The sequence below is a fragment of the Chiloscyllium plagiosum genome, unplaced genomic scaffold, assembly GCF_037043375.1.
Source record: "Chiloscyllium plagiosum isolate Xiang-an unplaced genomic scaffold, Cpla_swu_hap1 HiC_scaffold_2, whole genome shotgun sequence".
Taxonomy (NCBI): Eukaryota; Metazoa; Chordata; class Chondrichthyes; order Orectolobiformes; family Hemiscylliidae; genus Chiloscyllium; species Chiloscyllium plagiosum.
The window spans coordinates 2,428,227-2,451,204 of NW_028270140.1; the positions used below are offsets into that span (position 1 = coordinate 2,428,227).

General features: G+C 43.2%; 1 protein-coding gene across 1 annotated transcript in view; it reads left to right on the forward strand.

Moving 5' to 3' along the window:
• Positions 1–22,978, forward strand: part of LOC122558088 (fibrillin-2-like) — a 339,601-nt gene that overhangs the window by 197,651 nt on the left and 118,972 nt on the right. The window contains exons 27-35 of the mRNA XM_087994253.1: positions 236–361; positions 485–610; positions 10,104–10,226; positions 10,586–10,711; positions 10,926–11,051; positions 13,314–13,436; positions 17,508–17,630; positions 20,664–20,789; positions 22,066–22,188. Of these exons, the coding sequence (XP_087850379.1) occupies positions 236–361; positions 485–610; positions 10,104–10,226; positions 10,586–10,711; positions 10,926–11,051; positions 13,314–13,436; positions 17,508–17,630; positions 20,664–20,789; positions 22,066–22,188 (1,122 nt within the window). The remainder of the gene's footprint in view (positions 1–235; positions 362–484; positions 611–10,103; positions 10,227–10,585; positions 10,712–10,925; positions 11,052–13,313; positions 13,437–17,507; positions 17,631–20,663; positions 20,790–22,065; positions 22,189–22,978) is intronic.

Genomic DNA, 22,978 nt, shown 5'->3' on the forward strand with positions numbered 1-22,978 from the left:
AGTGCTGTGTTTGTTGATATCTGTCGAAGGACCCTTGGGTTACAGTGTTATTATTTGTGTTTACACGCAGATGTCAAAGAGTAGCTGATTTTTAGATCAGATGTTGGAGGGTTTGGAATTTATAAATCAAACAATTACAATGTCAAGAGCCTATCATAATTTAAAATTGTTAATTCAATTGATTTGTCAACAGAAGCTTTAATATTTCAATATTGCCTTTGCTTTGCCCACGCAGATATCGATGAGTGTGAGAGGAACCCTCTTTTATGCCGTGGTGGGACCTGTATAAATACAGAAGGCAGTTACAGGTGTATATGCCCTCCAGGACATGAGCTGACTCCCGATGGTAGTGCCTGTGTTGGTAAGAGAAACAGATTACTCAATGGAGAAGATACAACTATTTGTGACTATTTTTCTGCTGTTGGTCCAGAAAATCACTTCCACAATATTTGAATTTTGTTGCTTTATCTCCGTTGTTTTACAGACATCAATGAGTGTTCCCTCAGCGATAATCTTTGTAGAAATGGCAAGTGTGTAAATATGGTTGGAACATATCAATGTGCTTGCAACACTGGATACCAGGCCACCCCCGATAGGCAAGGCTGTGTTGGTAAGATTTGTTGGAATATGTTTGGTATCTATAGTTCCATTCTTGAATTAGTTTATTATTCATAGTGCAGACTGAATTGTCTTTAAGTTTTCTAATTTTGGTCAAAAGTTCAAGCTACCATTTCTTCCATTGGTCCTGAGAGGAATTGCTTCTGAGGGCAGAAGTAGTGATAGCAATCTCAATGTAGGGGTATGGGTGGGTTGCGCTTCGGCGGGGCGGTGTGGACTTGTTGGGCCGAAGGGCCTGTTTCCACACTGTAAGTAACCTAAACCTTAACCTAATCTAACCTTCCCATCCCCATTTAATTTTGAAAGCTGCCAATGCCAATCTGCACTGAAAACAACAAATGCTGGAGATCACAGTGGGTCAGACAGTATCTGTGGAGAGATAGACGCTAACATTTCAAGTCTAGGTGACTGTTCATCAGAGCTGTTCCCATTTCCCTCAATTTTGAAATTAGTTTTGAGATTGATTTAGCATCATGGTATTGTCCCTATCTTTGGGCCAGAAGGCCCAGGTTTACATGCCACTCACTCCAGATGTGTGTCGGACCCTGCCTGAAGAGGTTTGATTAAAAATATCACGAAATTGGTTTGTACCATGAACAAAGCTCAGGGAACAATCCCTGCACTGATTCAGATCTCATTTACATAATGCAGCGAGATGTTTCCCCAGTCAATTCACCGGGAAAATAATTTGGTTTTGGAGCTATTGTTAGGATCAGGAAGGGAGAAGGAGAAATTCCCAGGTAATGCCAAAGTGAGGGTAAGAGGCACTCCCCAGGAGCAATGAGGAGGTGGTAGACAGAGACAGTGTCTGGGAGAAAGTGAGGACTGCAGATGCTGGGGATAAGAACTTAAAAATGTGTTGCTTGAAAAGCGCAGCAGATCAGGCAGCATCAAAGGAGAACGAGAATCGACGTTTCGGGCATAAGCTCTTCTTCAGGAATGAGGAAGGTGGGCCAAGCAGGCTAAGATAAAAAGTAGGGAGGAGGGACTTGGGGGAGGGGCGTTGGGAATGCGATAGGTGGAAGGAGGTTAAGGTGAGGGTAATAGGCCGAAGAGGGGGTGGGGGCGGAGAGGTCGGGAAGAAGATTGCAGTTCAAGAAGGCGGTGCTGAATCTGAGGGCTGGGACTGAGATAAGGTAGGGGGAGGGGAAATGAGGAAGCTGGAGAAATCTGCATTCATCCCTTGTGGTTGGAGAGTTCCTAGATGGAAGATGAGTTGCTCTTCCTCCAGGCGTCGTGTTGCTATGGTCTGGCAATGGAGGAGGTAAAAACAATGACTGCAGATGCTGGAAACCAGATTCTGGATCAGTGGTGCTGGAAGAGCACAGCAACTCAGGCACCATCCGAGGACAGATAAAAATCGACGTTTCGGGCAAAAGCCCTTCATCAGGAATAAAGGCAGAGAGCCTGAAGCGTGGAGAGATAAGCTAGAGGAGGGTGGGGGTGGGGATAGAGTAGCATAGAGTAGCTTCAGAGCAGAGGAAATGACCTGGGAGTTGCAGTGGGAGAGAGACTCCCTGAGATTCTTGTAGAGAGAGGAGGAAAACTTCTTCAAGGCAGGCATCCTTGCAAGAGGAATCGCAGTAGGGTTTAAATGGCGATGGAGGAGGCCAAGGACCTGCATGTCCTTGGCGGAGTGGGAGGGGGAACTAAAGTGTCCAGCCACGGGGCGGTTGGGTTGGTTGGTGCGGGTGTTCCAGAGGTGTTCTCTGAAACGTTCCGCAAGTAGGCGGCCTGTCTCCCCAATGTATAGGAGGCCACATCGGGTGCAGCGGATGCAGTAAATGATGTGTGTGGAAGTGCTGGTGAATTTCTGATGGATATAGAAGGATCCCTTGGGGCCTTGGAGGGAATTGAGGGGGGAGGTGTGGGCGCAAGTTTTGCATTTTTTGTGGTTCCAGGGGAAGGTATCGGGAGTGGAGGTTGGGTTGCTGGGGGGTGTGGATCTGACAAGGGAGTCGCGGAGGGAGTGGTCTTTCCGGAATGCTGATAGGGGTGGGGAGGGAAATATATCTTTGGTGGTGGGGTCCGTTTAGAGGTGGCGGAAATGACGAAGGATGATCTGATGTATCTGGAGGTTGGTGGGGTGGTAGGTGAGGACTAGTGGGGTTCTGTCCTGGTGGCGATTGGAGGGGCAGGGTTCAAGGGTGGAGGAGCGGGAAGTGGAGGAGATGCGGTGGAGAGCATCGTCAACCACGTCTGAGGGGAAATTGCGGTCCTTGAAGAAGGAGGCCATCTGGGTTGTTCGGTATTGGAATTGGTCCTCCTGGGAGCAGATGCTGCGGAGACGAAGGAATTGGGAATATGGGATGGCGTTTTTACAGGGGACAGGATGGGAGGAGGTGTAGTCAAGGTAGCTGTGGGAGTCAGATGGTTTATAGTATACGTTCGTGTTCAGTCGGTCGTCCGAGATAGAGATGGAGAGGTCTAGGAAGGGGAGGGAGGAGTCTGAGACGGTCCAGGTAAATTTGAGATTGGGATGCAATGTGTTAGTAAAGTGGATGAACTGTTCAACCTCCTTGTAGGAGTACGAGGTAGCGCAGATACAGTCATCAATGTAGCGGAGGAAAAGGTGGGGGTGGTGCCAGTGTAGCTGCTGAACATAGAACATAGAACATAGAAGAATACAGCGCAGTACAGGCCCTTTGGCCCTCGATGTTGCGCCGATCCAAGCCCACCTAACCTATACTAACCCACTATCCTCCATATACCTATCCAATGCCCGCTTAAATGCCCATAAAGAGGGAGAGTCCACCACTGCTACTGGCAGGGCATTCCATGAACTTACGACTCGCTGAGTGAAGAACCTACCCCTAACTTCAGTCCTATATCTACCCCCCCTTAATTTAAAGCTATGCCCCCTTGTAATACCCGACTCCATACGCGGGAAAAGGTTCACACTGTCAACCCTATCTAACCCCCTAATCATCTTGTACACCTCAATCAAGTCACCCCTAAACCTTCTTTTCTCTAATGAAAACAGCCCTAAGTGTCTCAGTCTTTCCTCATACGATCTTCCTTCCATACCAAGCAACATCCTGGTAAACCTCCTCTGCACCCGTTCCAGTGCCTCCACATCCTTCCTATAGTATGGCGACCAAAACTGCACACAATATTCCAGATGCGGCCGCACCAGAGTCTTATACAACTGCATCATGACCTCAGGACTCCGGAACTCAATTCCTCTACCAATAAAAGCCAGTACGCCATATGCCTTCCTCACCACACTATTTACCTGGGTGGCAACTTTCAGAGATCTGTGTACATGGACACCAAGATCCCTCTGCTCATCCACACTACCAAGTATCCGACCATTAGCCCAGTACCCCATCTTTTTGTTATTCTTCCCAAAGTGAATCACCTCACACTTAGCTACATTGAATTCCATTTGCCACCTTTCTGCCCAGCTCTGCAGCTTCTCTAAATCCTGCTGTAACCTGCCACATCCTTCCTCACTGTCAACAACTCCTCCGACTTTCGTATCATCCGCAAACTTGCTCACCCAACCTTCTAACCCCTCTTCCAGGTCATTTATAAAAATGACAAACAGCAATGGTCCCAAAACAGATCCTTGCGGAACACCGCTAGTGACGGCACTCCATGAAGAAACTTTGCCATCAAGTACTACCCTCTGTCTTCTTCCATCCAGCCAATTCCTAATCCAAACCTCCAACTCACCCTCAATGCCCATATCTCCGTATTTTCTGCAGTAGCCTACCATGGGGAACCTTATCAAACGCCTTACTAAAATCCATATATACCACATCTACCGCTTTCCCCTCATCAACCTCCTTCGTCACCTTTTCAAAGAATTCAATAAGGTTTGTGAGGCACGACCTGCCCTTCACAAAACCATGCTGACTATCCTTGATTACATTATTCCTATCCAGATGTGCATAAATCCTATCCCTTACAATTCTCTCTAAGACTTTGCCCACAACAGAAGTGAGACTCACCGGCCTATAGTTACTAGGGTTATCCCTACTCCCCTTTTTGAACAAGGGAACCACATTTGCTATCCTCCAATCTTCTGGCACTACTCCTGTAGACAAAGAGGACATAAAAATCAAGGCCAATGGCTCTGCAATCTCCTCCCTTGCTTCCCAGAGAATCCTAGGATAAATGCCATCAGGCCCAGGGGACTTATCTATTTTCACCTTTTCCAGGATTTCCAACACCTCTTCTCTACATACCTCAAAGCCATCCATTCTACTTATTTGTGACTCAGTATTCACATCGACGACAATGCTCTGTTCCTGAGTAAATACTGAAGAAAAGTATTCATTCAGTGTCTCCCCAATCTCTTCCGCCTCCACACGCAACTTCCCACTACTATCCTTGACTGGACCTATTCCTACCCTAGTCATTCTTTTATTCCTAACATACCTATAGAAAGCCTTAGGGTTTTCCCTAATCAACCAACTAAGGACCTTTCATGTCCCCTCCTTGCTGCTCTTAGCTCTCTCTTCAGGTCCTTCCTGGCTACCCTATAACTCTCAATCGCCCCAATTGAACCTTCACGTCTCATCTTGAGATAGGCCGCCCTCTTCCATTTAACAAGGGATTCCAATTCCTTATTAAACCACGGCTCCCTCGCACGACCCTTTCCTCCCTGCCTGACAGGTACATAATTATCAAGGACACTCAATAGTTGCTCCTTGAACAAGCTCCACATATCATTTACACTCTTGCCTTGGAGTCTACTTTTCCAAGCCACACATCCTAAGTCATGCCTCACCGCATCATAATTTCCCTGACCCCAGCTATAACTCTTGCCCTGTAGTACACACTTATCCCTCTCCATCACGAGAGTAAAAATCACCGAATTATGGTCACTATCCCCAAAGTGCTCACCTACCTCTAATTCTAACACCTGGCCTGGTTTGTTACCCAGAACCAAATCCAGTATGGCCTCACCTCTTGTTGGCCTGTCTACATATTGTGTCAGGAAACTCTCCTGCACACATTGAACAAACACTGACCCATCTAACGAACTTTAGCTATAGCTTTCCCAATCAATATCAGGAAAGTTAAAGTCCCCCATAACAACCACCCTATTACTGTCACTCATCTCCTGAATCACCTTCCCTATCCTTTCTTCAATGATTCTAGGACTATTAGGAGGCCTGTAAAAGACTCCTAACAGGGTGACCTCACCTTTCCTATTCCTAACCTCAGCCCAAACTACCTCAGATGGCAAGTCCTCATCCATCGTCCTTTCCACCACTGTAATACTATCTTTGACAAGCAATGCCACACCTCCCCCTCTTTTACCCCCACCTCTGACCCTACTAAAACATTTAAATCCTGGAACCTGCAACAGCCAATCCTGTCCCTGTTCTAGCCATGTCTCCGTAATAGCCACAACATCGAAGTCCCAGGTACCAACCCACGCTGCAAGTTCACCTACCTTATTTCGTATACTTCTTGCATTGAAGTATACACACTTCAAGCCACTTTCCTGTTTACAGGCACCCTCCTTTGAAATTGATGCCATGTTCCTAACCTCCCTACACTCCAGGCCCTGCACCCTGAAGCTACAATCTGGGTTCCCATGCCCCTGCAGAGTTAGTTTAAACCCCCCCAAGAGCACTAGCAAACCTCCCCCCAAGGATACTGGTGCCCCTCAGGTTCAGGTGTAGACCATCCTGTTTATAGAGGTCCCACCGTCCCCAGAAAGAACCCCAGTTATCCAAAAACCGGAATCCCTCCCTCCTGCACCATTCCTGCAGCCACGCATTTAAGTGTTCTCTTTCCCTATTCCTCGAATCTCTATCACGTGGCACGGGTAACAAACCAGAGACAACAACTCTGTTCGTTCTAACTCTGAGCTTCCAACCTAGCTTCCTGAAAGCCTGTCTAACATCCTCGGCACTCCTCCTACCTATGTCGTTGGTGCCAATATGGACCACGACTTCGGGCTGCTCCCCCTCCCCCTTATGGACCCGGAAAACACGATCAGAGACATCACGTACCCTTGCACCTGGGAGGCAACATACCAAACGTGAGTCTCTCTCGTTCCCACAAAACCGCCTATCTGTGCCCCTAACTATCGAGTCCCCAATTACTACTGCTCTGCTCTTCTTCACCCTTCCCTTCTGAGTAACGGGGACAGGCTCCGTGCCAGAGACCTGAGCCCCGTTACTTACCCCTGGTAAGTCATCCCCCCCACAAGTATCCAAAACGGTATACTTGTTCTTGAGGGGAACGACCGCAGGGGGTCCCTGCACTGGCTGCTTCCTCCCAGTCCCCCTCACTGTCACCCATCTATCTGCCATCTTTGGAGTTACTACTTCCCTATAACTCTGATCTATGACCCCCTCTGCCTCCCGAATGATCCGAAGTTCATCCAACTCCAGCTCCAGTTCCCTAACACGGTCTTGGAGGAGCTGGAGATGGGTGCACTTCCTGCAAGTGTAATCGGCAGGGACGTCGATGGCATCCCTCACCTCATACATGTTGCAGGAGGAACATTGCACTGCCTTCACTGCCATCCCTCTAAAGCTAACTTTTATTTTAAAAAAAAACTGGGTCTAAGAATACAACAAGCAAAATTCAGCACTTTCCTACTTACCACAACAGGTGTTATTATTAGGTTAGAGGAGGAGGGCGGGTGGGAGGCACTACCCGTGTAGTGCCTCGGGTTCCTCTCCTTCGCGCTTTTAAAGGGGGAAAAAACCTACCCAGGTAAGCTTACACTAACTGCTTCCGGGTCTCGGCTGCCCCTCTGGTCGTCGTCACTTCCCCCTGGTGCTCCCGCTCTTTCTGTGAAGAGAGAGTGAAAGAGAAAAAAAAACACCGCTGCCCGCTACCGGTAAGTACTTTTAAAACCAAACGGTCTTACCTTCGCTGCTGCTCGCACTGGAAATGACCGACGGCTTCGAAGGGTGAGTATAAATACTCACCGCTTTCCTTCCCGGCTGAAGATGGACTGTTTCACATATCCAACGAAGAGGTAGGCATACCTAGGGCCCATGCGGGTGCCCATGGCTACTCCTTTGGTTTGGAGGAAGTGGAAGGATTGGAAAGAGAAGTTGTTCAGGGCGAGGACCAGTTCAGTCAGTGGAAGGAGGGTGTCAGTGGAAGGGTACTGGTTGGTTCAGCGGGAAAGGAAGAAGCGGAGGGCTTTGAGGCCTTCGTGATGGGGGATGGAGGTGTATAGGGACTGGATGTCCATGGTGAAGATAAGGCGTTGGGGGCCAGGGAAGTGAAAATCATGGAGGAGGTGGAGGGCGTGGGTGGTGTCCCGGACGTAGGTGGGGAGTTCTTGGACTAGGGGGGACAGGACCATGTTGAGTTATGCAGAGATGAGTTCGGTGGGGCAGGAGCAGGCTGAGACAATGGGTCGGCCGGGGCAGTCAGGTTTGTGGATTTTGGGCAGGAGGTAGAAGCGGGCGGTGTGGGGTTGTGGGACTATGAGGTTGGAGGCGGTGGATGGGAGGTCCCCTGAGGTGATGAGGTTATGGATGGTCTGGGAGATGATGGTTCGGTGGTGGGAGGTGGTGTCATGGTCAAGGGGGCAGTAGGAGGAGGTGTCCGCAAGCTGGCGTTTAGCCTCAGCAATATAAAAATCGGTGCGCCAAGCTACCACCGCGCCTCCCTTATCTGCCAGTTTGATAGTGAGGTTGGGGTTGGAGCGGAGGGAGTGGAAAGCTGCAGGTTCCGAGGGTGAGAGGTTGGAGTGGGTGAGAGAGGTGGAGAGGTTGAGGCGGTCAATGTCACAGCGGCAGTTGGCTATGAAGAGACAGTGTCTGGACAAAGTTAGAAGGCATCAACCAGGAGAACTGACCATGAGGCAATGGGGAGGAGGTGAATATTCGGTATAGGCTTAACACAGTTGGTATCAGCTCTCAGTTTTAACATGGAGCTGGGAACCACGTTCCTGCACATTACAGAATGAAATAAAGATATATATATATGATTTTTAAATGTACCTTTATTCTGGAGGCATATAATCCTTGTAAGAACAAGTGCTGGGACCAATTGTCTTGAGTGCCACGGTCCATGGCTTTTCTTCACCATCTCAGCAAAGAACCCGAGAGCCTCTACCTTTTTTTAGATTACTTACAGTGTGGATACAGGCCCTTCAGCCCAACAAGTCCACACCGACCCTCTGAAGAGTAACCCACCCAGACCCATTCCCCTACATTTACCCCTTCACCTAACAATATGGGTCATTTAGCATGACCAATCCACCTAACCTGCATATGTTTGGACTGTGGGAGGAAACCAGAGCACCCAGTGGAAACCCACGCAGACACTGGGGGAATGTGCAAACTCCACACAGACAGTCGCCCGAGGCGGGAATTGAACCGTGCCGCCCTACCATGAGTTCCAATAAAGCTACCATTAATTCCTGGAACTACCAGAATGTAAGTCACAGATGGCTTAGGAAGGATGATAATAGCTTGTAGTATCCTGTGAAGGGAGAGGATCTTGATGGGTGTCTTCTTCCTCCTCTCTAACCCCAATACTTAGCTGGCGAAGGCACAAGCCTCAGACAAGATTATGGAACCCAAGTTCTGATCTGTTGGGTGCTTCTCTCCCAGAAGGCACTCTCCTGCTGCTGCTGCTGCTGCCACAGTGGGGTTCTGCTCTGTACCAGCACCACCCAACTCCTTTTCATGAGCAGGCCACTTGTTGACACGAGGAATCCTGCTGGGAGAGAACTCTGCACATTCACTGAGTCCAACATTCAGTCTGGGGCAACAGAAATGGATGTAAGGCCCCATCTGTTAAAAAACAGTCTTCAAGAGGACAATTTGCCCCTCTAATTTCCTCCCCCCAAACCGTGCCCTGCATCCCAATGCATTCACGAGAACATGGATGTGTTCATCAGGAGCTCTGTGTTAAAGTATATACAAAGTAGTTGACAATTCTTTATTAACATTTATTAAGTTATTTTTGTTAGTGTCTGTTCTTCCTTGATCAAGAAAAATACTTTCAATTGTGATATACCTGATCTTTAGCAATCTCTGGCATAGTTTCGCTGCCTTTACTTACTTCATTCTCTAGCCCTCTACTTCACTCCTTTTCTCTATCTCTCACTAAACTGGATTACATCCCCTCTTACTCCAAGGAAAACTTCCCCAAAACCCTTATCTCTTTGAATTCTTTCAGTATCCACCCTCAATTTCCTACTCCCTTTATCAATTTACTGTCTTTTAAAGCATCAACTTGGAACCGCCTCATCCATCATCTTTGTTTAGAGGGTGGATTTCCTTGGGATTCCACCCTCTCCATCACCATAACTTTGGTTTCTGCTAAAAATGTGGCAGAAGATCAGGAGAATCTTTCAGGAAATTTAATTCCTTATTCATTCCAAAATTGATGATGTACAGTGCCCTGGGACTTGTCCCTTGACCTAAGTCCCTGAGTAAAATAAACATTCAAACTGCATTCAGAATATCCACTTTAATGTGTTATGCATATGAGAAATCTAAATTCTGACTGAGGTCATTTGCACCATTCTCTTCATATTTCAGACATTGATGAATGCACCATCATGAATGGCGGCTGTGACACACACTGTACAAATTCCGAAGGAAGCTATGAATGTAGTTGCATTGAGGGCTACGCTCTTATGCCCGATAAGAGAACCTGTGCAGGTAGGTTCAATAGGATATGTTTTTTATTATAGTTACACAATGCTAAATGATGTAAATTTGAAAATAATTCATTGAGATCATCCACCTTCATTATCCCTGCAGTTGATACCTGCTTTTGATCTGTAAAATGGCCCTGATTAATTAATTTTTCTCAACATGTTCCCTGTATCATCTCACTATTTGCCAGTGGGCACAAAGTAGATCCTAAGAAATTTCTGATTATAGTCCTATTTCCAACACAACTAATACTAGTCAGAACGATTTACTGTATCATAGAGTTTGTTGATGGCTCGTTAACAAATTAAAGAGGGATATTCAAAATGATGTCACTTGCCTTATGTTTTGTCTTGCTTCATCAGATATTGATGAATGTGAGGATAATCCTGATATCTGTGATGGTGGACAGTGCACTAACATTCCCGGTGAATACCGCTGTCTGTGTTTTGATGGATTCATGGCTTCGATGGACATGAGGACCTGCATTGGTAAACAGCAAGATGACTATGACATTGTTATTTAAGTTGACAGTGTTCAGCTTTTTCCTACAATTGATCATGTTTGATGTATATGTAACACAACGTAAGTGAATTTTAACTGTTCTAGCAGAATAGCATAAATCTAGAAGGGTTATGTCACAGTAGAAATGGCCTTTGTAATTGCTGAAGTTGTTGAAAATGACATTACTTTGTGTCATTGCAGATGTGAATGAATGTGAGCTGAATCCTAATATCTGTCTCTACGGTGATTGTGAAAATACCAAAGGTTCCTTCATTTGCCATTGCCAACTGGGATATTCGGTAAAGAAGGGCACCACTGGATGTTCAGGTAGGACTGACCCACTGCTGGAAGACCTGAACCTTATTGTAAAAACTTTCTTCACTCGCTTGTTGATATTAAATTTAAAATAGAAATAAATACATCCAATGTTTTGAGTACACATTGATGCTAGGAATTTCTCCCCATAACATTTTGTTCAGTTCCAACAGCAAATGAGATTCTTCACCATCTGCTCAGAAATATTCCGCCATGCGTTTCTTGTGAGTTATAACTGTGTTGCATCTGACAGTATGCATGTTTAGCAAGTTAAATAGTTAATATAAAGATAAAAAGACCAGTTTATGCTTAAAGTTCAACTTGAGTTGAACAAGACTACCTGAGAGATTGAGTCAGCCCAGTGGAGTGTTGACTTTCTGATCTCTGAGTCATGTGAATGTGAATAGAATAATATGAAGAGGTCCCGAGCACTTTAAGCTGAGAAAAGGAAAGTTTAAAGGCTGTTTTGATTTAATTTTCAACGGCTAACCACAAAGCCTCACATGTGCCGAGGATGCCAGGTTCCGACTGCCAAAACAAATCATCCCCACCCAGCCAAAGGAAGGCACTCGAACAAGACAACGACAAAGGAAGTGTTTCAAAGTCTTTCTGAAGACTTCTCTCAAGAAATATGACAAATTTGGCAAGGTGTAGGCGATCCTTATTCAGGAGAAAGCAAAGCTCCAGTGTGAAGGAGCACCATAAGATATATGAGCAGAATTAGGTCATTTGGCCAATCGAATCTGTTCCACCGTTTGATCATGTTTCTCAACCCCATTCTCCTGCCTTCTCCCCATAACTCTTGATCCCTTTACTAATCAAGAAATAATCTATCTCTAGCTTAACTATACTCAATGACTTGGCCTCCACAGCCCTCTGCAATGAGTTCCACAGATTCACCACTGCCTGGCTGAAAAAGATCCTCCTTATCTCGATTCTATAGGCTTATCCCTTCATTCTGAAGCTGTCCTAGACTCTCCTAATCATGGAAGCATCTTCTCCATGTCCACTCTATCCAGGTCTCTCAGTTCCAATCAAATCCCCCCCGTTCTTCTAAACTCCATTGAGTACAGACCCAGAATCCTCAACCACACCTCATATGACGAGTGCTTCATCCCTGGAATCATTGTTGTAAAGATCCTCTGGACACCTCCCTCTAATGCCAATGCATTCTTTCTTAGATACAGGGCCACGAAGATTGCTCACAATATTCCAAATGCAATCGGACAAGAGCCTTATACAGCCTCAGGAGTACATCTCTGCTCTGTATTCTAGCCCTCTTGAAATGAATGCTAACATTGCATTTGACTTCCTAATTACCAGCTGAACCTGAATGTCAACCTTAAGAGAATCCTGAACTAAGACTTGTAGTCCCATTGTGCTTCAGATTTCAGAAGCCTTTCCCCATTTAGATGATATCTAAGCCTCGGCTTAGTCTTCTTGGCAAAGTACATAACCTCACAATTCTTTGAGAATACCCACGGGTCAGAGGAAAAACGGAAAAGGAACCGGAGAAAGGATTACCAGCAAGGCCAAGGACCAGTCCCCCCTCCTGAAGCACCTGCTGGGTGTGTGGTGGGAGGTGTGGCTCTAGAGTCAAGCTCATCATCCACACAATGACCCATATAACCCAGAGCCAGAGACATTTCCAAGGTGGACAATTGCTGATGATGTCGAGCAGAAGGACAATTTGGGAACTCATTACCTACTTGAACATCACAGCTCAGGCATCTGTGGAGAGATCAATGATGTAAATAAGAGCATGAAATATTAAAACTGAGAAAAAATTTAACCTATTAATTATTCTTATGGCTAAGGTAGGAATACCAATACATGTAAGTTTGATTGATAAAAGAGAATGGCTTTGCTATAATCAAATGCTATAATCCTTCCTTAAATATCATTTAGGAATAATTTGGCCATTTTAGTAGTTCTCACTTTAGTAGTTTTGCAAATGTAATGCATAACCCAAACATCTAGTGAGCTAAACCTGCAGTGATTCCGATAGAAAATGTCTTCTGCAAAATACTCAACAAGTTGTTCACAATTGCACAAGCATTCCGCAAAGTAGCACTGAATGACGATATTAGCCAAAGAGAAGATGAGCGTTAGCTAAATCATTTGTATTAAATACCAAATCCTGCAGAGCATCTTGTAAATCAACAGCACAGTTGTATTAATGTTTTGGCCTTGGTTGTTTTACTGAACAAATTATCTAAATTGATGTTAGTTCTGAAATGTATCTGCTGTGACAGCTTTATTTATAACCTACAGATGTTGATGAGTGTGAAATTGGGGCCCACAACTGCGATATGCATGCTTCATGTGTCAATATTCCTGGAAGTTTCCAATGTAGCTGCCGTGAGGGATGGATTGGCGATGGCACTGTGTGTGAAGGTGAGTGCTTCATGATCGAATGAGAAAAGAGGGATGCGTTTATCAAACTGAAGCCTACAACAGGCTACTTTCAAGTAGCAACGCTCTTATAAGAGAAAGAGTATGCGACATGCAACTAAATAGTTACATGTTTAGATGGGAGAAATTGCAATTAGATAATGCTCTAGTTGTTGTAATACATGGCATTTGCAGTTATATTGTTGTATAAGCTTGTGCTAAAAACTGCTTTCCTAAAGATTACAGTATTCTACTTATTCAATATTTTGTATTCTGATCTGTTTTCAGCATCATGTATTCGGCAGTATTCTGATGGTGAGAGGAGTTTAGTGTTAATGTTATACAAATTTACATAATACAAGTCACATGGAAAAATATTCCAATTCATTTCACAGAAGCACAATTCAACAAAAGTTGATACAGTATTTAACATTTAGATATCAGGAGTCACAATCTGAAAGCTGAGTTGAAGAGATAAGCGGGAACTTTACAAGGTCAGAGATGTGGAGATACAGGGAGTTTCAAAGAGCAAGTTCTGGTACTGGGGTCTGGAAAACTGAGCGTGTATCAGTCAGAGGTGGGCCAAAGGGTGTGGCAGACAGGCAAGCTGCAGGAGTTAGAGGAACACAATTATTAAAGGGTATAAGCAGAATACAAGGTAGAAATACTTAACTGTTTTTTTTTACATCAGGTTATTGAGACCAAGAAGTGGTCTTACTCTGGATTCATATTACCAATTCCTCAAATGTTCCAAGTTTTTTTTTAAAGATGTAATTTGTAATGGCAAGGCCAGGGAATAGAATTCAATGAAATAGAATTCTGGACCACATGATCCCAGTGCTAAGTTAAAATTCATGACACATTATTGGTCATTGCAGATGGCTGTGTTCCAATACTGTTTAACAATACCACCAATGGTGTGCTGGGGAAAAAATAATCTCATTTCCTGGCTCAATTTCTAAATTAGCGCAGACTGAACTGAATTACTGAAACTGCAAAATTCTCATCTGAATTGGTAAAGACTTAGAGTCATAGAGATGTACAGCATGGAAACAGACCCTTCGATCTAACCCGTCCATGCCGACCAGATATCCCAACTCAATCTAGTCCCACCTGCTAGCACCTGTCCATATCCCTCCAAACCCTTCCTATTCATATACACATCCAATTGCCTCTTAAATGTTGGAATTGTACCAGCCTCCACCACATCCTCTGGCAGCTCATTCCATACACATACCACCCTCTGCGTGAAAAAGTTGCCCCTTAGGTCTCTTTTATATCTTTCCCCTCTCACCCTAAATCTATGCCCTCTAGTTCTGGACTCCCCGACCCCAGGGAAAAGCCTTTGCCTATTTATCCTATCCATGCCCCTCATGAATTTATAAACCTCTATAAGGTCACCCCTCAGCTTCCGACGCTCCAGGGAAAACAGCCCCAGCCTGTTCAGCCTCTCCCTGTAGCTCAGATCCTCCGACCCTGGCAACATCCTTGTAAATCTTTTCTGAACCCTTTCAAGTTTCACAACATCTTTCCGATAGGAAGGAGACCAGAATTACACGCAATATTCCAACAGTGGCCTAACCAATGTCCTGTACAGCCGCAACATGACCTCCCAACTCCTGTACTCAATACTCTGACCAATAAAGGAAAGCATACCAAATGCCTTCTTCACTATCCTATCTACTTGCGACACCACTTTCAAGGAGCTATGAACCTGCACTCCAAGGTCTCTTTGTTCAGCAACACTCCCTAGGACCTTACCATTAAGTGTATAAGTCCTGCTAAGATTTGCTTTCCCAAAATGCATCACCTCACATTTATCTGAATTAAACTCCATCTGCCACTTCTCAGCCCATTGGCCCATCTGGTCCAGATCCTGTTGTAATCTGAGGTAACCCTCTTCTCTGTCCACTACACCTCCAATTTTGGTGTTATCTGCAAACTTACTAACTGTACCTCTTATGCTCGCATCCAAATCATTTATGTAAATGACAAAAGGTAGAGGGCCCAGCACTGATCCTTGTGGCACTCCACTGGTCACAGGCCTCCAGTCTGAAAAACAACCCTACACCACCACCCTCGAGCCAGTCCTGAATCTAAATGGCTAGTTCTCCCTGTATTACATGAGATCTAACCTTGCTAATCAGTCCCCCATGGGGAACCTTGTCGAACGCCTTACTGAAGTCCATATAGATCATACTGCTCTGCCCATATCAATCTTCTTTGTTACTTCATCAAAAAACTCAATCAAGTTTGTGAGACATGATTTCCCACGCACAAAGCCATGTTGACTATCCCGAATCAGTCCTTGCCTTTCCAAATACATGTACATCCTGTCCCTCAGGATTCCCTCGAACAACTTGCCCACCACTGAGGTCAGGCTCACTGGTCTATAGTTCCCTGGCTTGTCCTTACCACGCTTCTTAAACAGTGGCACCACGTTTGCCAACCTCCAGTCTTCCGGCACCTCACCTGTGACTATCGATGATACAAATATCTCAGCCAGAGGCCCAGCAATCACTTCTCTAGCTTCCCACAGAGTTCTCGGGTACACCTGATCAGGTCCTGGGCTTCATTCCTTTGAAGTTCCCTTCACCACAATTAGCTTTAAGAATTTGACTTTATCCTGTAGACCTTCGTGATAGGATCAGCTTTGCAAAACATTGGATCTGAATTCCAAATTCCTCCTGTGGCCCGACCCCTTTAACTTCATGATAACAAAGTTTAATTTTTAACCACACATAAAGCTGTGCAGCCAGAGACGCAAGATAATTCTAATTGTCTATTCTATTATTATTATCTAATGAGAAAGCTAAGGTTTTATTGTATTCTGTTTGCTCAAGATTTTGTAATGAAATTGCACAGACAAACTTCTAAATCAATAAGCATTAAAATGTACACTTCCCAATGAATTTTGATAACAGGTGCTCCAATGTACAAACAGCTCCAAGGATGAAATAATGTTGTGAGACATTGACAAAGCAGTAAGATGGATTTTACATTATGCATTTGAAGGAATTTTAGCAATTCCAGCATTTCCTTCATACAGTTTTGAAGAGAGGAGGGGTGAACAGAGGTGATACAATTTAACTGATTGACAAAGTAAAACAGCTTAAAAGTTTCCAAATAATCGCAGAACAAAATCAAAGTACACAATATGATTGGGAGCAACACAGAGGAGCCACACATTCTGTAAACATTCATAAATAGAGTTCAGTTTCTTGCATTCCTATGGGATAGACTTTGGTTTTATCGCAATGTTTCCTTGGAAGACAAAGCTTTAATAAGTTATGGCCGAGCTTAGTCTGCTCATTACAAACTCCCAAACCAGATTTAGATGAACACCGATGCAGATATGCCTCTTTTTCTCCCCTGCAGATCTGCACATGTATCTCTAACTGTGATGCACAAAAGGCGCTTTCTGAAATCATATGTCATATATTAAACTTAAGACATTTAACTTATTTTACATATGTCTGGCTAATTGAAAAAATATTAAATATTTTTGCAAACCCATTACTTATTGAGCTGTTTGCAATTCTGGAGATACTCTAGTTAGTACCAAAAGGTTTGAGCAGGGTTTAGAAACAATTAGATTATACTTTGTGCTTTCAAAGTTCCCACGACAGAGCATCAGGTGCTAGGAACACGTATTGCCAATTTAAGAATCCCACTCCTATCCTTAAACATGGAGAATTTGTGGGCATCTAGAGACAATTTAGATCTGGGATAAAAATAGAAATAGCTGGAGAAACTCAGCAGGTCAGGCCACATCTATAGGGAGAAAGCAGAGTTAACATTTCGAGTCCGGTAATTGTTCTTCAGAGCTCTGAATTTATATCTGGCATTGCCAACTGTAGGTGATATTCTAAAGATTCAAGTTCAGACTACTAACCCATTAGAATCGTCACATAACAAGCTGCTGACTTGCTGTGCACTAATTGTTTTCTGTTCTTAATGTTACAGCGCTAACTGTAAGAAGTATTTTTAGCCCAAGCTTTACATTTCTGTTAAAGCTAAATGTGATGTAGTCTACTGTATTTAATCAATTGTGTGTTTTTTTTTAATTGGTAGATCTTGATGAGTGCATCAATGAAACACATCATTGCAATCTCAACGCCAAATGTATGAATACACCAGGATCGTATCGCTGCCTTTGTTCCGAAGGTTTCAATGGTGATGGTTTTACATGTGCAGGTATGGGGAAGAAGTTAAACTAGAGCTCTTTATGATGTACAAACTGTGACTTTAAACAGAAACCAGAAAATGCACTTCTTAACATATCCCATGTTTGTCCAGTTAAAAGAACATCACTATAATGTATCAATCCAACATTAACCAGTTTACAGTTTTCACTGGCTGTTCATTTCCTATGCATATACTCCCTTCTGAAATAGAGTGACCCTTATTACGCTATAGTTCCATCAACTCAAGCTACCCCTGATACTTCATCCTGTGACTTCTCATGTGAACTGAAATGGATAGTGCTGGAGGGCTGTTGTCCCATAAGAGCCATCATTATTGAGCCTGATCCTGCTCCCAAGCAATGTCACAAAGCAGACTTCAAACTAGAAGAGCAAACACAACCAGGAACCAAGGGCAACTGAAATTATATCTTCATCACTGAGGCTAGTTATAACTCCCTCTACTCCCTCTCTAGTTGAGATCAGTTATCTCAGCTGATTCCATTAGCTCAGTAGCGTATTACTCACTGGCACTTTAAAAGACACTAAGTTGTAGTTACCTTACAGAGAAACAGGCCTTTAAACCCAAAATTACAAGCCATCAGCTGAAAAGGCTTTGCTCCACAGAGCTGATAGCTTTAATGCTTTGGATGCCTGCAAACACTGCCATCTACATCATTCCCAATCATTTCTAATACTCTCCGCAATGTTAACTATGTTTCTTAGATTCCCTACAGTGTGGAAACAGGCCCTTCAGCCCAACAAGTCCACACCGACCCTCCGAAGAGTAACTCACCCAGACCCATTCCCTTACATTTACCCCTGCACCTAACACTGCGGGCAATTTAGCGTGGTCAATTCACCTAACCTGCACATCTTTGGATTGTGGGAGGAAACCGGAGCACCCGGAGGAAACCCACGCAGACACGGGGAGAATGTGCAAACTCCACACAGAAAGCTGCCCGAGGCGGGAATTGAACCCAGGTCCCTGGTGCTGTGAGGCAGCAATGCTAACCACTGAGCCACCATGCTGCCCCTGTTGAAGGTAATAGTTCAGGTGTTATACACATGCAGCACATGTTTACAAAATAGGTCGAATGTAATATCATTCATCACCTAATGCTGATTGATGCAAGTTCTATCATTTTGAACCTCAGTTCTCTGGTGAATATTCTCCCTGAAACATGTACAGCTGACCAAACTGAGATACAGCTTGCTTCTTCCACCGAGATTACATGCTGAAGGCGAGATGAAAAGGATTTTGAGGGAATATAGTTGGTGAGATTAAAAGCCATGGTCACCTGTTCGGAATATCTTCTCTAAGAATCCTCCTGCTTCTCCAATAGAAGGGAGCTTGACTACTCCTGTCAGACTCGGGCACCAATATCTCCGGTTTGGGAAATACTCTTCGGCCTGTTACTTCATTTCCTTTCGTAAGAAAGTCTTGAAATCGTGTCCAGGTATTTTCAGATCCTGACTCACGCAGAGTGCAATTTGGCTTTAAGTGAAGCAGCAATGAGAAAGTAAAATTCTGTGAAGGTCTTTAAAGTAATAAAAGATCCCAAAGTGTTTTACAGGTGCAATATCAAGCAATGACACTAAGCTATAAAGGAGCTATTAGGTCAGCTGACCAAAAGCTTGCTCAAGAGGTGGTATTTAAAGAGTTTCTTAAAGAAGAAAACCAGGTGGACTGGTGGAGAGGGATAGCAAGTGGGCTCCAGATCTGGAATCTTGGAGCAAGTATGATTGAGCTTGTAAAATTCCATAGAATTATAGGAGCCCAGAATCCTCAGAGGATTATACAGTTACAATTGACTGCAGAAATAGGGAGGAGGCAAAGCCATGTGCAGTTTGAAAGCAAGGAGAGTTTTCAAATCAAAATGTTGCTTGACAGGAGCCAGTGAGGGTCAATAAACACAGTATTGATAGGGGAATGGGAATAGCTGCAAATTTAAACAGAGGCAGCTGAGTTTGGATTATCTTGAGTTTGCACAGAATGGAATGTGGAAAAGCAGCCAAGATTGCATTGGAATAGACAAGTCTCGAGTTAACAAAGACCTGGATTAACAGCGTATTTAATAAATAAGTAAATCAATTCATTGAATGCTGGCCTAGCCAGTGACGTCCTCATCCATGAATGAATAAAAAACACAATGAGCTCAGACATGTTAAAGAGTGAGGCAGAAAAATGCAACTTCCAAGATAAGGTGGATATGAAGTTGGACATTTACTTCAGGATCCACTGCATTAACAAAAGTCCACAAAGACTGGCTCAGACTGTTACCAGGGAGAGGAATGCAGTTATAAGTTGGAGTAGCAAATTTGGAGTAGGACCATAAGCAACAGATTCAATTTCCCAGGCTTCGATTGGGGGAAACTTCTGTACATCCCAGTACAGGCTGTTTGATAAACAATCTGATGATCTGGCAATGTTGGTGAAGTCAAGAGAGTTAATGCAGAGACTGAGCTGGTTAGCCTGAACTTGCATGTAAAGTTTGCATCATCTGTAGATGACAGAACATCAACCCATAATGAAGCAATCACTATCTGTGGATCTTGCTAACAAAGGAACGAGTTGAAATTCAGCAATGTCACAAATTCCTGATAGAACAATCATTCATTTTATCATCATGAGCATTTTGCCAAATCTTATGTTAAACAAATATTTATTACTAATGGCTGTAATCTACTGCCCGAATCTGTAACAACACCTGACATGAAACCAGCAAAACCAGTCATGTTACATGCTTTATTAAAACAAATAAACTGAAGCAGAATTATTTTCAACTGCACCAATCACCTCTTGTCAACAGAAAAGCTAAATCTTGGAAAACGTTCTCTCTATTTTGAATTAAAATGAAATTGTCTGATATTTTAAGAAGCATTTGTTTATGGGATGTGAGGGGTGTTGGTGAAGGCTGCATTTATTGAATCATTGCCCTTGTTTATGAGCTGTCTTCTACAGCTGCAGTCCCTCAAATGTAGGTATACCAACATAGTGTTTCTGTGAGCTAATGAAAACTATTTGGCTCATCTCTATTTGCAGATTTGGATGAGTGTGCAGAAAATGTTAATCTGTGTGACAATGGACAGTGCCTCAACACCCCTGGAGGATACCGATGTGACTGTGAGATGGGATTTACACCAGCTTCTGACAGCAGATCCTGTCAAGGTACCAAACAATTTTGACTGAATGAACATCCTGGATGTGGATGATAACTGTGTCTGGAGTCAGACTACAAAATGTTTTATCCAAAAGTACAGTCATAAAACATTCATTATTTTAGCTGACAGATGGAAATAAGGATAACTATCCTGTTGAAATGCCAGGATTCTCCTCAAAGAGATTTATAATTCAACATATCCTTACACATTTGCAAGGATAGAAAAACATTATTTTATTTTGAGAAAAGCTTTTTCCAAAACAGGATTTAACATGAGCCTTATTTGAACATGTTAATATAATTTGTTTAAACTGAGTGTTATCCTTTGTTCATGTGAATAAATAAGTGTAATGGAAAAAAAAAGGTCATGTAATTATCATTCTCTAATCGAGAACAGTGACGTCTTTAAATTCTAAGACGTAAAGGCAATCGACTAGTTAGATAATATCTCTGAAGTGACTATGAAAACTAGGTATATAGTTCCAAATGGAGGCAAATTTTCAAGTATTAAGATTAATGGCAATTTCTAATGCTTCTTTAAAAATAATATGTCATTTGAGGCGGTGGAACCTACTGCCAATATATATCTACAGTAGTGCTGAGAGAATTCTCCATCCTTCACTGTGGAAGCAAGTCAGAGGTTTGCCATTTGGATTGGAGATGACATTAGTTTGACTAGTCTCTGGGGATAGATAGAAAGGTTATTACTCTTCTATATGCAGTAAATTGGAGAGCACAAACAGAAACCTTAGATTTCCTCTTTTATTTATCTTAATACATCAAAACTATCTGCCAATAAGTGGAAGTGCTCCCCAGTTGGAGATAACCAAGCCAGAGAACATTCTAATTGTGGTTCACTTTGGCCACTCTCCATCCAACCAAACTCACACTGAGCCAGGCCAGATGCTTCAACTGGGAAAAAAAACTTTATGAAGGCTGAACATGTGTTCAACTGCATCTTTTCAGAAGTGAGAAATCACTTGAGTTTTTTGCTTCGTTTCCATACATTGTATCTCATAAAACCTCCGCTCATCTTATTTACTTCCAGTTCCAACTTTCCTATCCTTCGTCAAGAAACTAGATGCTGTAATTCAGTCTGGGTACCTGATAACTGCAGCTCACCAAATGCTTATCTGGTCATCATCTAACCATTTTTTTTAGAATAACATCCCTGCTCTTTCTGGGTGTTGCCAGAGCACTTTAAGTCCAGAAGATTTAATAAAATTTAATAAAATTCCCTCAAAAACTTCGTGTTTAAAAGAGCATTGTCTGTTTCTTTTGTAGATATTGATGAGTGTTCATTTCAGAACATCTGTGTATTTGGCACGTGCCAGAATTTGCCGGGAATGTTCCGGTGTGTCTGTGATGATGGCTATGAACTTGACAGAAGTGGAGGCAACTGTACAGGTAGGAATGCAGCTCAGTTACAGAGCTCAGTTAAAAAGAGAACATGCATCATTTATCTGTCAAGATATTCACCATTGCTGAAAATATCAGCATAATGTTCAAAGGCCCAGAGATTGTGCTGTGTAGTGTTACAGGTCAAATATTTATTGATTTGTCCACGTTTTCACCTTTTAAGTAAGCAACTATCTAGCAAGATACAAAGAACAATATTTATGATATTAAAATATTAGGTTTTCTTAAAAATGATAAATATATAGAAATTGATGAAGCAATGTTTGCTCAGATTGGATCACATCAGTAAGGTTCTCTCCATTTATTAGTTTGACACAGAAAGTCAGCCATGAAAGCCCCTTTTAATATGCAATAATGAGGTTCCCATTGCTAAAATATCTCCCAAATAACTTTGTTTGAACATGAACAGGATTTTATCAATTTAACAAAGGAGTAATTAATTTGTTACAATGACTTCTGAAAGATTATTTCTAATTACAATTTAATAGTAAAATTTTACTATAGCTACACTCATTATTGGTAAACATTTATATAGATTTATTTACCATTTGTCACTCAATTCAAGGACCATAGTCACAAATTTTGGCTACAGATCATCATGTGATGAAACAGGCTTATTCTTGACATGCAGTTCATTGGACACTTGGGGCAAGATGTCCCACATGGTCATGGGATCTAACCACAGGATTTGCTTCCTTTCCCCTCCTATTCTGCCACCACTCTGCATCATCATCAAGAGATTAAGAATTATGAAATATGATGCATGTTGATGAACATT